This window comes from Antedon bifida, chromosome 3, assembly GCF_963402885.1.
Source record: "Antedon bifida chromosome 3, ecAntBifi1.1, whole genome shotgun sequence".
Lineage (NCBI taxonomy): Eukaryota > Metazoa > Echinodermata > Crinoidea > Comatulida > Antedonidae > Antedon > Antedon bifida.
The window spans coordinates 21473906-21487253 of NC_136228.1; the positions used below are offsets into that span (position 1 = coordinate 21473906).

Sequence of the window (13348 nt, forward strand, 5' to 3'; positions counted from 1 at the left end):
ATATATTGAATAAAAGTTTAATAATAATGAATGTATTTTTTCGTGAAGTGGAGAGAATATTTCATTCATTTAAAGATTGACTACTTTCACTCTCTGTCCTGTTAAATACAGTATGTCAATCATTCGGAAATATTAATATCTCCATTCAATTCATAAACATTAATTATTTATACACTTTACAATAAAGTATAACAGTCAACACTACATCACCATATAATAACTTAACAATAGTTCACTGAAACCATGGTCAAGGAACTGTTTTGATCATGCATGTATGTATCAGCATATTTTATGACCTTCACGTTTATGTAATTCTTCTGGCAATTTGTATGGACTACTGACCCCGCAACAGCATTGGGCTTCAATCCTCTTTGAATGCTCGCTGTATTCACACTATCTGCTCCTAAAATAGTAGTAACAAAATTATAAAGTGAAAAACAAACTTTCATTTGTTTTTTTAGTTCATTGAAGATGTAATTGGAAAAAATATGTATAATGCCAGAGAAAAATGTAACTAAACATACCTTTCTGTCTGATTGATACAGATTTATAACTCTTCTCATCAATTTTTTCTCTGCAAATGATGCAGTACTGCATTGTTAAGATATCTGAAGGTAAATGAAATAGATATCACAACAAATCATTAATAGAATATAATCTGTAGTTTACACAGAGGAAATGTATATCGCATAGGCCTACTAGGCCTATGATGAATACCGTCGTGTTCGGCCGCCAACGAGTTCGGCCGCATGTATTTAGTATGGAACGCCAGGCTTGCTTGCATTGTTTATATTAAATGCATTGTTTAGATTGGCGATCTCTGTGGCTTATTCCATTCAAAAAATAGGGGTGCATTGCTTTACCGTTTTTTCTCTACATTTGTATTATTGTATATAATATTACGATTTCTCTTCAGATATAGTTAGATTCATCACAGATAGAGAAAAATGAAAATTATTTTATTATATACAATCTTAACACATTTATTATCAATTCTTGTATTTTTATTGAGACACGTTATAAGAGAATTTACGAACGAATTAACTTAACTACCATATTTTATAAATAAACATAATATAACATTTATATTTATAATTGTTTTTTTTTTATATATAAGCACTAGCATGCATTAAAATTGACTTTATTACTAGTGATAACATGTTATATTACAAAACTACTTAACTAATAAGTAATATAGTTTGCAAATAGTTTAAAATGTAACAATGAAACAATATCTTTTTTAATGTTTATTACTAACATACGATTTTTACTAATATCTTACTTCTTTACATACATTAAAATTGAATTTATTTCTAGCAATAACATGTTATATTACAAAAGATCTTAACTAAGCAGCTTAAGCAGTGACTTCACAGGGAAAGGAATCATTGCAAATTAGCAACTAATATCAGCACAACATTGCAGCTTACATGCTTAAGCAAAATAAGCCGCTTCAGCAGTAATTTCACATGAAATAGACTCTTTGTAAATTAGCAATTAATCAGCAAATAATTACAGCTTACAATGCAAAATGAGCAGCTTAAACAGTGACTTCACAGGGAAAGGAACCATTGCAAATTAGCAACTAATATCAGCACAACATTGCAGATTACAATGCTTCAGCAATATAAGTAGCTTAATTAGCAGTAATCTCACAGGGAAAAGTCTCTTTGCAAATTAGCAATTAATCAACTAAAAATTGCAGCTTACAATGCTTAAGCAAAATAAGCCGCTTCAGCAGTAATTTCACATGAAATAGACTCTTTGTAAATTAACAATTAATCAGCAAATAATTACAGCTCACACAAATAGCAATATTAGCTGAAACAGCATGGTTAAAGCACCAAATAGCCAAAAAAACCTGTATGCTACAGCATAGGAATAAGCTCTGAAAACTCCCAAAAGACCAATCCTGCGCTTTACTCAGTTTTCTAGGCACCCAATTCAAAACTTTTTGTACACTATACATGTAAACAAAATCTTGCTTTTTACAATGTCTGATCTTTGTCAATACAAGTATTCTGAAATGTTGTGGCAACCTCCACATCATCATTTTAATCAAAATCCTCTCTCATAAAGGCCTCGATATCTCGTCTAATCATGTGATACATAATGGCCTCTTGAGTGCGCTTTGCTTGGTTTGATTCAAGTATAGAATAAAAAACGGGAAAAATGCAAACGGTTGCTGCAGATGCGAACAAGCTTTGTACAATCGACAAGTCCTGGAATTTATTAACCATAATTAGAGTAGTAAAGCCAAGGTACAATGTCATTAAATAAACAAATACCTTGATGACCCTTGACATTATTTCAACAGAGAAAGGTTTATACCTCTGTGTAATATACTCGAATATATCTTGCCGAATAGACAAAAAGTTATGCGAGTTGAGGATCACGGCTGGTGGAGGGTTTAAAGTCATGCTCCGGTTAAATAAAGGAAACGATTGGCTCGTACAGATCACATGTGAATTTGAATGAACAAGATATCGATTCGGATGATCTATATTTTCGTTTTTTTCAATACCTTTCTTTTCTTTTGTAATTTTTTCCGCAGTGTTTAAAACGTTCCATAAAAGGTCTGAATATTGCCGTGTATAACTGTTGATCATCATTAAAATGTAAGCGAAAATTCCAATAGCGTACACGTAAATCCTACTTAGCACGCCAGCATATATGACGATACCAGTGAACGTGTAACCAATAATTTCAATAAGGTACAACAAAATCGTGATGCATTTACCCAACAAGATAACTTCTACAAAAATAAAAAGCATCCAGAGTAGCATCAGCTGCAGAGATTTTGAAATTTGCGTACTTGTTAGCCAAACGTGGAACATGCGCATGAAACAATACAGAAACGGAATACAGTTCAACGCAACAATGAGTAGAAAAGCGGCACAGTACGGAACAAAACATGTTACGATAATCAATATAGACCAATGTTTTCCAAGCTTGATGGTAAAGAACCGGTAGAATAACTGAATTCCGTGGTATCCTGACTTCCAAAGTTCAATCTTCACAAGCATCTCTGCTCGGGCCTGGAGAACATAGAGGAACCGTTTCATACCTGAATACGAATCATTCGGAATTTTTAAAGCTTCGGGAAGATCAAACAAACCTAAAGATATTCGTGTGCGATCATGAGAATCTTCTATAAAGATTCGCTCGAACCAATCACTTTTGTGGTGTAATGTGTACAGCATGCCAACCACAAATATTGTGAAGATGGTGTTTGATATAACATACCATACAATACAGTGAACGCTTGTTTTCCCATTTTCCAATACTGCGTCCCATCTCAAATAAAAGTCCTCCTTATCTGTTGTAAATGCTATAGTATATGGAAGAAATTGTAGAAAAATGAATAAGAACAGGTAAAATAAACAGCGAGTTATATACACATAGTTATTTGAATTCCCTTTAAAGAGTAGCCAATATTTCGGTCCTGTCGGTATGTCTGTTAGCAAACTTAAATACTTGATCTGTTTTCCCTGGTAGATTTTACTCTCGGGATGCGAGCGCAAAACGTATTTCAGCAATAATGGGAAATAAAACGATACTACGAAAGCAAGAAGTGTAATCGTCTTCATCCAAGGTTGTGAAGATCGCAATTTAGTGAGAGAATAATCTGAATAATGATTCCAACATTCATAAAGCATGCTGCCTTGAAGTATGCTGTAATACGTGAACATGGTGTTCACTAAATCGTGTTTTTCCAGACAAACCTCAGAGGTGCTTAGTATCGGTTCGTTAGATGTTGCTAGCAATGCTTTTGCAATAAGAGTGAGTTTTACCGAATCGTCTGCCATTTTAAAACAATCCGAATCTTCCTGAAAACTTGCGTTCAGTCTAACCGTTTCCATCCTGAGGCTGAGCGTCCCCAGGGACAGCGAAGGGAAGTCAAACGGTAGACTTAGAAGGAACTTTCCCTTGCTGCCCACTACCCAAACCCAGTGATACGCATCCACGACATCAGAATCGTTCTGTAAATTAATCTTCTCGCCAAAGTTCAATTTAACTCGCATAAATGTGTTACGATTTTCGACAGCTTGCGTTAGTCTTTCTGGTTCGTAGATCTTGATGTGGCAACTTGGAATGGGTACGTGTGTTGTTGATCCAAGATGGAAGGTTACCATAGAAACCAATAGCCAGGTGATACCATAGCACAACATTGTGTTTATTCTTGTAAACCTGGAAACATATAGAAATATTGCAGCTTTGTGAACACAACATTACTTAGCCCTGGTATTTGAAAAGCCGGCCCAGATCCCCACGCTAAATGTATAAAAATTATAGATAGGACATCAGAGTTCAGCACTTCGGTTCAGTATTTTTAGTTTCACATACCCCTCCCCCACCCCCCACCCTATTTCAAAATCCTGGATCCGCCCCCATGTCTTAATGTTTGTTTGTATATGAGTAACCCACTTCTTTGTCGAGTTCTGAGATTGCCCCTCAAAAGAGGGTCCTACTCTGTATTTGTATTGTACATTGAATATAATTATATACTGTATAAGTAGATCTTAAACTACTTGTCGTGTTTAAGTATTGCTTACTATATTTTGTCCTATTTAAAGTAAACACTGAAACTTAAAAAAGAATAATATTGTGATCATATACAGTATCCCAAGGTCATGTGTCTTAATATATCTGTATTATAATTATAATTTGAAATCTTACCTGGATAGACACAAAGCATGTGACGAGTTGTGTTTTTTTGTTCTCTAGATAGCTACAGACAGACACAAAGCGTGGTAGATGGTAGTACTGTTTTTTTAATTTAGTGTGGTAGTTAGATCTCTCTGGTACAAATAGCTCATTTAGGAAGTTTGGATTTCCTTCCTGGAGAATAAAAGAAAAATATTTTGCTCAGCTATTGTTTTCATTTTAAGATTCTCAACCAATGTTTGTAGGGTAAGAAACATACTTTTTTATTTTTAACATCTAACTTTGCTGTCATTTTTATCCCCCAGATTTTACTCTCTGAGATTTCATTATTTAATTTACGCACCGTCTTTAAAAACATTTGCTTGATTTATGTTTGTAGACTTATGTCATTCTAAAAATAGAAATAGTCATCAGTTATGAATGCAATGTTCTGAAGTCTATAGTAATTATATTCTAACATATGTAACCTGATACTCCTGTCCTCCATGGTAAATAATAATAATAACTTTATTATATCTCTTTTTTAACAGAGGCACTATCCACAAGGGATGTGCAACCAAATAATATAATAGTACACAAATAATAGTAAACACTTAATTGATTACAATATAAAAATGAAAGTACAAGTGATTGAAAAGGGGAAAAAAAGTACTGTATATTTAAATATGTAGGCCTAGTACAAAAATCAATCAATAAATTTCATTGCGTTCTTTCCATGCAATTGTTAAGAATAGTTTACAAAATTTGTCAACGATATTAGTTATTACTTGTCATTTCATAATTAACATGGGGTATAGATTTTGTTGTTACAATTTGGTATTCAGAGATTGTCAAAAAATAGACGGTGAGAGCATCAGAGCATGATGAAAATAGCTCCCAGATTTTATGTAAATCATTGTGGTATAGCTCTTCTCTAAGTCTTTTAAATATTGAATTTCTAGTATTAGTTAATCTAGTACAATTGAACACAAAGTGATAAAGTGTTTCTCTTTCACCACAATTGCACAACAAACACAATCCTGAATTTTGTTGTGACAAACCTTCCTTTCTTCCTCCTTCAAGTAGACCATGGGATTACACTCTCATTATCGTTCAATTCCGTAGGGCATACTTGATATCTAGTTTTATTTAATACAATTATTATAATGAAAATATAACAAACCCAATACACAATGTTGACAAGCCCAAATTGTGCTCTATATTTAACAAATTAATTATTTCAACCGACGTTCAGGCCAGTCGTATAGTTATATAAAATGGCGGACAATTTGATGACATCATTATTATTGAAACACGCTATCAACACTAATAAAAAGCCGCCTTGACAATCACGTGATCAGGCTCGCTCAATAATTATTTTTTTTTGCTATTAAGGCGAATTTGTTCACGTGCGAATCATCGAAAGCCATCCATGCGTTAGGAGAGAGTAGAGAGTGCAGTCGACTACTCATATTTCCATTATCGCACCTACTAGACTATTCTATAGTTCAAGCTGGCGCTTTCGATTATACAACTTTCCCTACTATCCTTGAGTAGGCCTACAGTCAATCCAATTACACTGTTTATAACATCTTAATTTTTTAAACATTTTTTTTACTTATTAACTAGATATTCGCAGTACTACTACTAGACGTACCATTTTTGTATCACCAGAATATAGTGTATATAATATATAGGCCTACAGTATTTCTTTAACGAGAATTTTTCTATAAGTTTAATCTAAATCATAATGAACGGAAAACATGGTATTTTGATACAAATGGGTTATGCAACGAGCCGAAGCTCTTTTAAACACATTACCCTTTAAATAATACCGTATCTAATTAGCAAAAATTAGCAATAAAAGTAAAAATCAAATAGAAATAAAGTAAAAAAAGTGAATTAAATAATTAAATAAATTTGCTGATGGATGCTGATAATGCACTTTACATATAATTATGATCGTTTTTTAAGTATATGTATTAAGTGTATTGCAATTTTCATAGTAATGGTATCTATATGATCATGGAATGTTACAAACTGATCAAGAATGACACCTAAGAATTTAATTTTACTAAGTCTTTCAATTTCAACATCATTAATAAATAAATTATTGGTATCTTTTTTCTTATACATGCTTCTAAATTCGATACTTGGTCTTCTTTGTAACTCAATTTGTTTGCAGTAAACGAATCACTTAATTTACTTAATATTTAAATAGTTACTACTTTTAACAATGTCATTTGTATAAATTATAAATAGAACGGCCCAAGAATTGAGCCCTGTGGTACTCCATATCAGTTTTAATTCTGATTTACAGTTAACAGTTTTATTTATAAATATGTAAATAACATATTGCAAATCTCTATCTCAATGTTTTTTTGTAAACATAAAGTAGGCCTACGTAACATGTATCATCTTAGAAATACCAAAAGATTGGAAGTACAAGTTATTTTACTTCTTTTTATGATCCCTGAAACAGTTCTTATTTAACAGGGGCGGATCCAGGATTTTGTGAAAGGAGGGGGGGGGGGGGGCGAAACTGTAGAGAGTCCACACCAACTCAGGCCCACCATGGTTGTGGCGGAGTTGAGGCATGGATTAAAGAATAGAAGGATATGCATCGACGGTGACATCAAACGATTTTACAACGCGCTTACCTATATTATATAACACCTAAATAAATTCCTGTCATTTGATTGGACGATTGTGGGTCACATGGCGTGCAATAGTACGCACTATTAAACGATCGTTTAATAGTACTTTTTAAAACATTTTGTGTACGAAAAAAAAAAACGTTTCGCGGATGAAAAAAAATTTAGAATACAAAAATTACATTGAAATACAACAGCGCCACCTGTCGTCCTGCCTCTGTTTGTAAACACCACCGCGAGATATGCAAAAGCAGCAGATTTTTGTGTACGATTATTCAAAAAGGCATTTAAATTAGCTTTAGATCGTTTTTAGGATTTTGATTACTTAATGGGGACATCCCTACAAGACGTGGAATCGTTGGAAAAACCATAATTAGTCAAGATAAGTTCCAATTGTCTGTCGAAGTTTTGCCTTTCAGCCAATCTAGTACTACTACACTAGGTCTAGCCTAGCTAGGCCTGTTAGTATTAGGCTAGGCCTAGCCTAGGCGTTTTAGCCTTGCTAAGCATAATATTATTTAGTTGTTTGTTGACATAATTAACACTAAAGTAGGTGTGTTTATAAAATCCATATAAATATAACATTAACATTTAATATTATAATATTACTGTTTTAATCAATCTGAATAATGAAATGTAGGCCTCTTGTGGCTAGGGCTACCTTATATTTGATTCAAATGACAGGAATCTATTTAGATGTTATATAAAACAAATAATGAATGTTTAATATTCGTGTAATGGTACAAATAATGGCACTTGGTGAATGATGAAAGGTTAATATCAACTCGGCTGTCGCCTCGTTGATATATAACCTTTCATCATTCACCTCATGCCACTATTTGTACCATTACACTCATAAACATTCATTATTTGTATACTAAAGCACTGCTGCCAATCAAACAAACACGCTCATTGAACTCCGTGTCTCTAACCGCGGCCCTCTGTAAAACGCTGCGAATCAACTGTTACATTTTTTGAGATCAAAACGTAACCATGTACAAATCGTATGCGCAGTCTGAATGTTCTATTGACATGTCTGCGTCGATGATTAATTGACAACAAAAATATATTGCTGAACAATTCTGTTTTAGTTTCATCACAATCGGACTACGAAAAGTTCACTTTCTTACGACTGGTAATTTTAAGTAGTTGGTAATATTAATAAAATATGCAATTTTTATATTTGAATTATCATTATTTGCCTGCCATCTTCTGTCATTAAAAATTGCGTTAATCTATAGAATATTAAATTATGCATTTGACCATGTATGTTGTTAGCGTGGCCGGTGTTCACACATACAACAATCTTGTTTTTAATATATGGCTAAGCAGTGGTTTCTTCATAAATCTCCTTAATTATCGATGTGATTATATTTAAATTGTAGTGCCTGGTGATTGGCTAGTGGTTATGTCATCCACATCACATCCAATCACCGGGCCTAATTGAATGAAAACAGCGATCCCTGATCCGGGATTGGCTGGTTATGTATAGTTGCGATACGTTACCTAGCGGTCGTTTTGAAAAGTACACGCAGGGCAAACTTAATCACGAACAAACGAAGTACCTATTATTATTCACACAAGAAGTAAGACAACGGTGAGTATAGATCATGATTAAATGTTGTATCTACTACACTTAAGATTAGCAGTATCAATGTCGGCAAATCATATGGTTTACTAGTAAGCCTAGAAGGCCTAGTATTCTTGCTGATTTTGTAATTTTACATGTAGGCTGAGACAACAAATAGTTATTGTCTCAGATGTAGGGCTACTAAGGGTCATAAAATGCTACTTTAATGTCATAAAAACATTAGCGAAGATCAATCGCGGCAGAAACCTATACTAATTACAATTATAGCATCTACAATTCTAAAGGCCCGGTCACACCTAACCGATAACTATCGGACGTGAAATATCGGTCGTGACTTATCGTTCTCAATCGCGGTCACACTTCAACCGAAATCGTTTCGTTGTGATGACGCCCCCAACGGTTAGAAAAAGTTGTTGTTGTATGTACGTAATTAAAGTTAAAATTACATGATGGCAGACGAGAGCGAAGAAGTACTTCTGATGTATTTGTTATTAAGAAGACAAAAACGTCGACAAAAAAGACGTAGATTGTGGGTACACCCAATCAATGAATCTAGGCCAATGTATGGGGAATTCCATACATTGTTCAGAGAATTGTCTTCTCATGAAGACAAATTTTATGAATACTTCAGAATGTCAGAGCAACAGTTCTATACTATTTTAGACTTGGTACGAGGTAAAATACAAAAGGAAGACACCTTCTTTAGAAAGAGTGTAAGTGCAAAGGAAAGGCTAGCAATATGTCTTAGGTAAGTATATAATTCTTAAATATAATAAATTAATTGAGCACTAATCATAATTAGTTAGTACTACAGGCCCCTAGCTAGAGCAGGCCTCTCTAGCGTCTAGGGTACAGTAGTACCTACTTTAGTAACAGCCTAGGCCTAGTAGTAGCAGTAGGCCTAATAGTAGTACTACTACTACAAGACTAGGGTGAGTTACTGTACAACTAATTATTATAGACCTAGGCCTAGACTACTACTGATCAGTAACCCCACATTTTCGGCATTAATATTGCTGTGAGATTATTTTGTTATTTTTTTTAAAAAATGAAATAAAAGTTAAGTAATAAATACTCAAACAAAGGAGACTCAACACTGGTTAATTCAAAATTAAAAAACGGTTATTTTAATTGCCTTCTTTGAAGTATTGCCAGCTAAATTAAAATATTTAAAATACTGCAATTTTAAAGATATTGTGTCATCCCGGAAAAATACAAGTTAATTTATTTTTCTCGTCAATGTTGTTAATGTACAAAAACAACATTTTTCAACAACCCGAAAGTGTTGTGGAACAATAATAATAATCAATTTATATACAATTATTTTTATAAAATAAAGTAAAATTTAACAATAAAATTCAAAACCTAAAACAAATACTCTATCTCAGCCTCATGAACCAATTTGTGAATTTTAAATCGGATGTCAGCCCTGGCCCTTTCAGGCAGTTTTCTTAAAATTTCAGCCATTGACAAAAAAAAACAATGAATGTCGTCCTTCTTGTTTTCTTTCTGATCTTCCAGATACTTCAAAATTGATTTGTCAATGTCAACACTGTCACTGTCATCTGGTAACTTTCTTTTTTTTGGTGTGGGTTTTTGTGTTGATGTGTGTGGCAAGTCTGGAATGTCCTCATCACTAATAATAATATTGCTTTTACTTAATTGTTCACTCGGACTATTGAGGTTACTTGAAGTCCTGAAATGAAAAACAATTTTTAATGGTCTACAGACTTATATTACCTTTGATGTGATATATACATTTGAACCACAGGCAAAATGTTCATTTGTTTAGTAAACATATTATGTTGTTTACTATTTATACAGAATTGAATTAATTATTATTATTAGATTTTACTTACTCTCTGTGTTGGATAAATGGTTTTAAAAAGGACAAGATGTCTTCGAATTTGTACTTCTTTATGTACTTTTTGGCATCTCCACTTTTAGATGCAGCTTTTCGTTTACTGCTGCTGTAAGCATCCCTGATGTTGGCCCATTTCTTGCGTGCCAAGTCTCCTTTAAATATAAAAAAAAGTGTAGTTTTAAAATAAACATTGAAAATATAAATATCATGTAAACAGCTACTGTAGTACAACTAATTAATAGTTACAATAAACATTATTTATCTATTTTTTTTGTGTTGAAACGTTATACAAATCAACTGTCAACACATTGCATACTGCACATTACATTTTAAAGTCAAGTAATAAATTAAAACCATTTATCTTTTTTTTTACAGATACTTGGCTACTGGAGACTCGTACAAAACTATTTCTTTTAGTTACAGAGTCGGAAAATCAACCATTGTCAACATTGTGCCTGAGGTGTGTGATGCTATTTGGCAATGCATGCACCCTCAATATATGCCTGTTCCAACAGAAAATGAATGGAAAGAAGTAGCAGCTGCATTCGAAACAAGGTGGCAGTTCCCAAACTGTGTTGGGGCAATAGATGGGAAACATGTTGTTATTCAAGCCCCACCAAATACAGGATCAACCTTCTTCAATTACAAAGGTACTTTTTCTGTAGTACTGATGGCTCTGGTAGATGCCATGTACCGTTTCATACTGATTGATGTTGGAGCATATGGTTCCCAAAGTGACGCTGGAATATTTGCAAAAAGTGCAATGGGCAAAGCGATACAAGCCCATCAATTGGCTTTTCCAGCTGATAAAGCATTGCCAAATGCACCAGAGCTTGGTAAAGTTCCCTATGTCATTGTTGGGGATGAGGCATTTCCACTGAAATCAAATATTATGAGACCTTATCCTGGCAGTGAACTTGATGACAGCAAACGAATATACAACTACAGACTTTCTAGAGCCCGGAGGATAGTGGAAAATGCATTTGGCATTTTGGCAGCAAGGTGGCGTGTCTACCAAAGGCGGATGCAATTACAGCAACACAATGTGGACAAAATAATCAAGGCTACATGTGTACTGCACAATTTTTTACAGAAGACGGGTGATATCAATGCACAAGTAGATGCTCAAAGGTCTGCACATCATAAAGTCATACAGAACCTGCGTTTAACAGGAAATCATGCCTCAAATGACGCAATAGCAGTCAGGCACACATTCAAAGAGTACTTTATGTCACCAGCGGGTGAAGTGCCATGGCAAAGGGATGCTTGTTTTGGCAAAGCAGTTTAATTATTCATAATGAAATAAAAGTAGATAAAATGAGAAACATTCAATATTATTAATTAATAATGTTATAATAATGCCTAACAAAAAATGGTTTGTTTGCTGTAACATTGTGGGACGGTTGTAAAAAAGTTTTTTGTCATTAAATATGTTATGTTTAAAATAATTTCATATCATAGTAATATATTTTAGTTTTAAATTACATTTCAGAGTTGGGAAAAAACATCATTTTATTATTTTAATATATTTTAAATAATGATATGGCTTTGGTAAACTTGAATATATTTGTTAATGTTGTTGTTGAATAAAATCTATTGTGAAGGTTATTATGCAATATTACTATAGTACTAGCCTAGGCCTAGTATTGATATTCTATTAATTATTCGAGAGTAATAATATATTTGTTAATGTTGTAAATTTAATAAAATCTATTGTGAAGATTATTATGCAATATTACTATAGTACTAGGCCTAGCCTAGGCCTAGTAGTATTGATATTCTATTATTATTCGAGAGGATTATAATATATTTGTTAATGTTGTAAATTTAATAAAAATCTATTATTGTGAAGATTGTTATGCAATATTACTACTAGTATTTTTATTATTTTTCATTTCATAAACCATATTCTGTGGCCTACGCTTACTAGTTAGGCCAAGTTGGTCCACCAAATGATTAAATTGGTTCACTGCCCGCCGTAGTCGTACACGTGCGCGCGTGCTGACTGACATCTGCAGACTACTGTCTCTACATCACTAGGCTAGACCTAGAAGAAATTACAGACGCGCGCCTAGCCTGGAATAATAGCTGTTAGTTAATCACTTACCAGTCATTCCAACCCTCTCGCCAATTTCGTTCCATATATCATTTTTTTTAATTTTGTTTTTGTATTCGGCGTGTCCCTTGTCATACAGAACTGTGTTTAGTTGAACGTTCAAAATCAGTGTTTCCAAAACAACGTCTGATGTTGTGTCAGCCATCGCGCCACAGAGGAGGAGAGGAGAGGAGGAGTGGAGAAATTCACTGTTGATGACAGGTATGACGTACCATCATCTGATTGGCTAAAAACAAAATTATCGGGCGATACAAAAAAAAAAATCGCTATAGAAGCCATTCGACCGATTTGGCTCCCGATGACCGTCTCGATTATCGCTCTAGTGTGACCGCCCCCGCTGTTATGCACTATACCGATATTTTTGTATCGATATCGGTCTAAAATATCGGTAAGGTGTGACCGGGCCTTAAGCCAATAAGACCCCATTTACACTTCATCGACGATTTCTTAGCCGGCCCGAAGTCGGCCCGACGCCG

The 13348-nt window shown here is 33.9% G+C and overlaps 2 protein-coding genes across 2 annotated transcripts; both read right to left on the reverse strand.

Annotated features, from left to right (window-relative positions):
• Positions 1-221: 221 nt before the first annotated feature.
• On the reverse strand, positions 222-4189 carry LOC144837251 (uncharacterized). The gene is made up of 3 exons (XM_078692288.1): positions 3647-4189; positions 525-608; positions 222-403 (listed from the first exon to the last, which is right to left on the reverse strand). The coding sequence occupies exons 1-3, from the start codon at positions 4170-4172 to the stop codon at positions 222-224; spliced, it is 792 nt and encodes a 263-aa protein (XP_078548414.1). The 5' UTR covers positions 4173-4189.
• A 4982-nt stretch (positions 4190-9171) lies between these two features.
• On the reverse strand, positions 9172-12882 carry LOC144837013 (uncharacterized). The gene is made up of 3 exons (XM_078691984.1): positions 12864-12882; positions 10752-10908; positions 9172-10588 (listed from the first exon to the last, which is right to left on the reverse strand). The coding sequence occupies exons 1-3, from the start codon at positions 12868-12870 to the stop codon at positions 10258-10260; spliced, it is 495 nt and encodes a 164-aa protein (XP_078548110.1). The 5' UTR covers positions 12871-12882; the 3' UTR covers positions 9172-10257.
• Positions 12883-13348: the final 466 nt, after the last annotated feature.

Coding starts and splice junctions, on each gene's coding strand:
- LOC144837251 (XM_078692288.1), bottom strand. CDS start 4,172: ATGTTGTGCTATGGTATCACCTGGCTATTGGTTTCTATGGTAACCTTC. Junction 609..3,646: donor AGGCAGCATGCTTTATGAAT/GTTGGAATCATT, acceptor ATTTACCTTCAG/ATATCTTAACAATGCAGTAC. Junction 404..524: donor TGTATCAATCAGACAGAAAG/GTATGTTTAGTT, acceptor CTACTATTTTAG/GAGCAGATAGTGTGAATACA.
- LOC144837013 (XM_078691984.1), bottom strand. Junction 10,589..10,751: donor CCATTTATCCAACACAGAGA/GTAAGTAAAATC, acceptor TTTTCATTTCAG/GACTTCAAGTAACCTCAATA.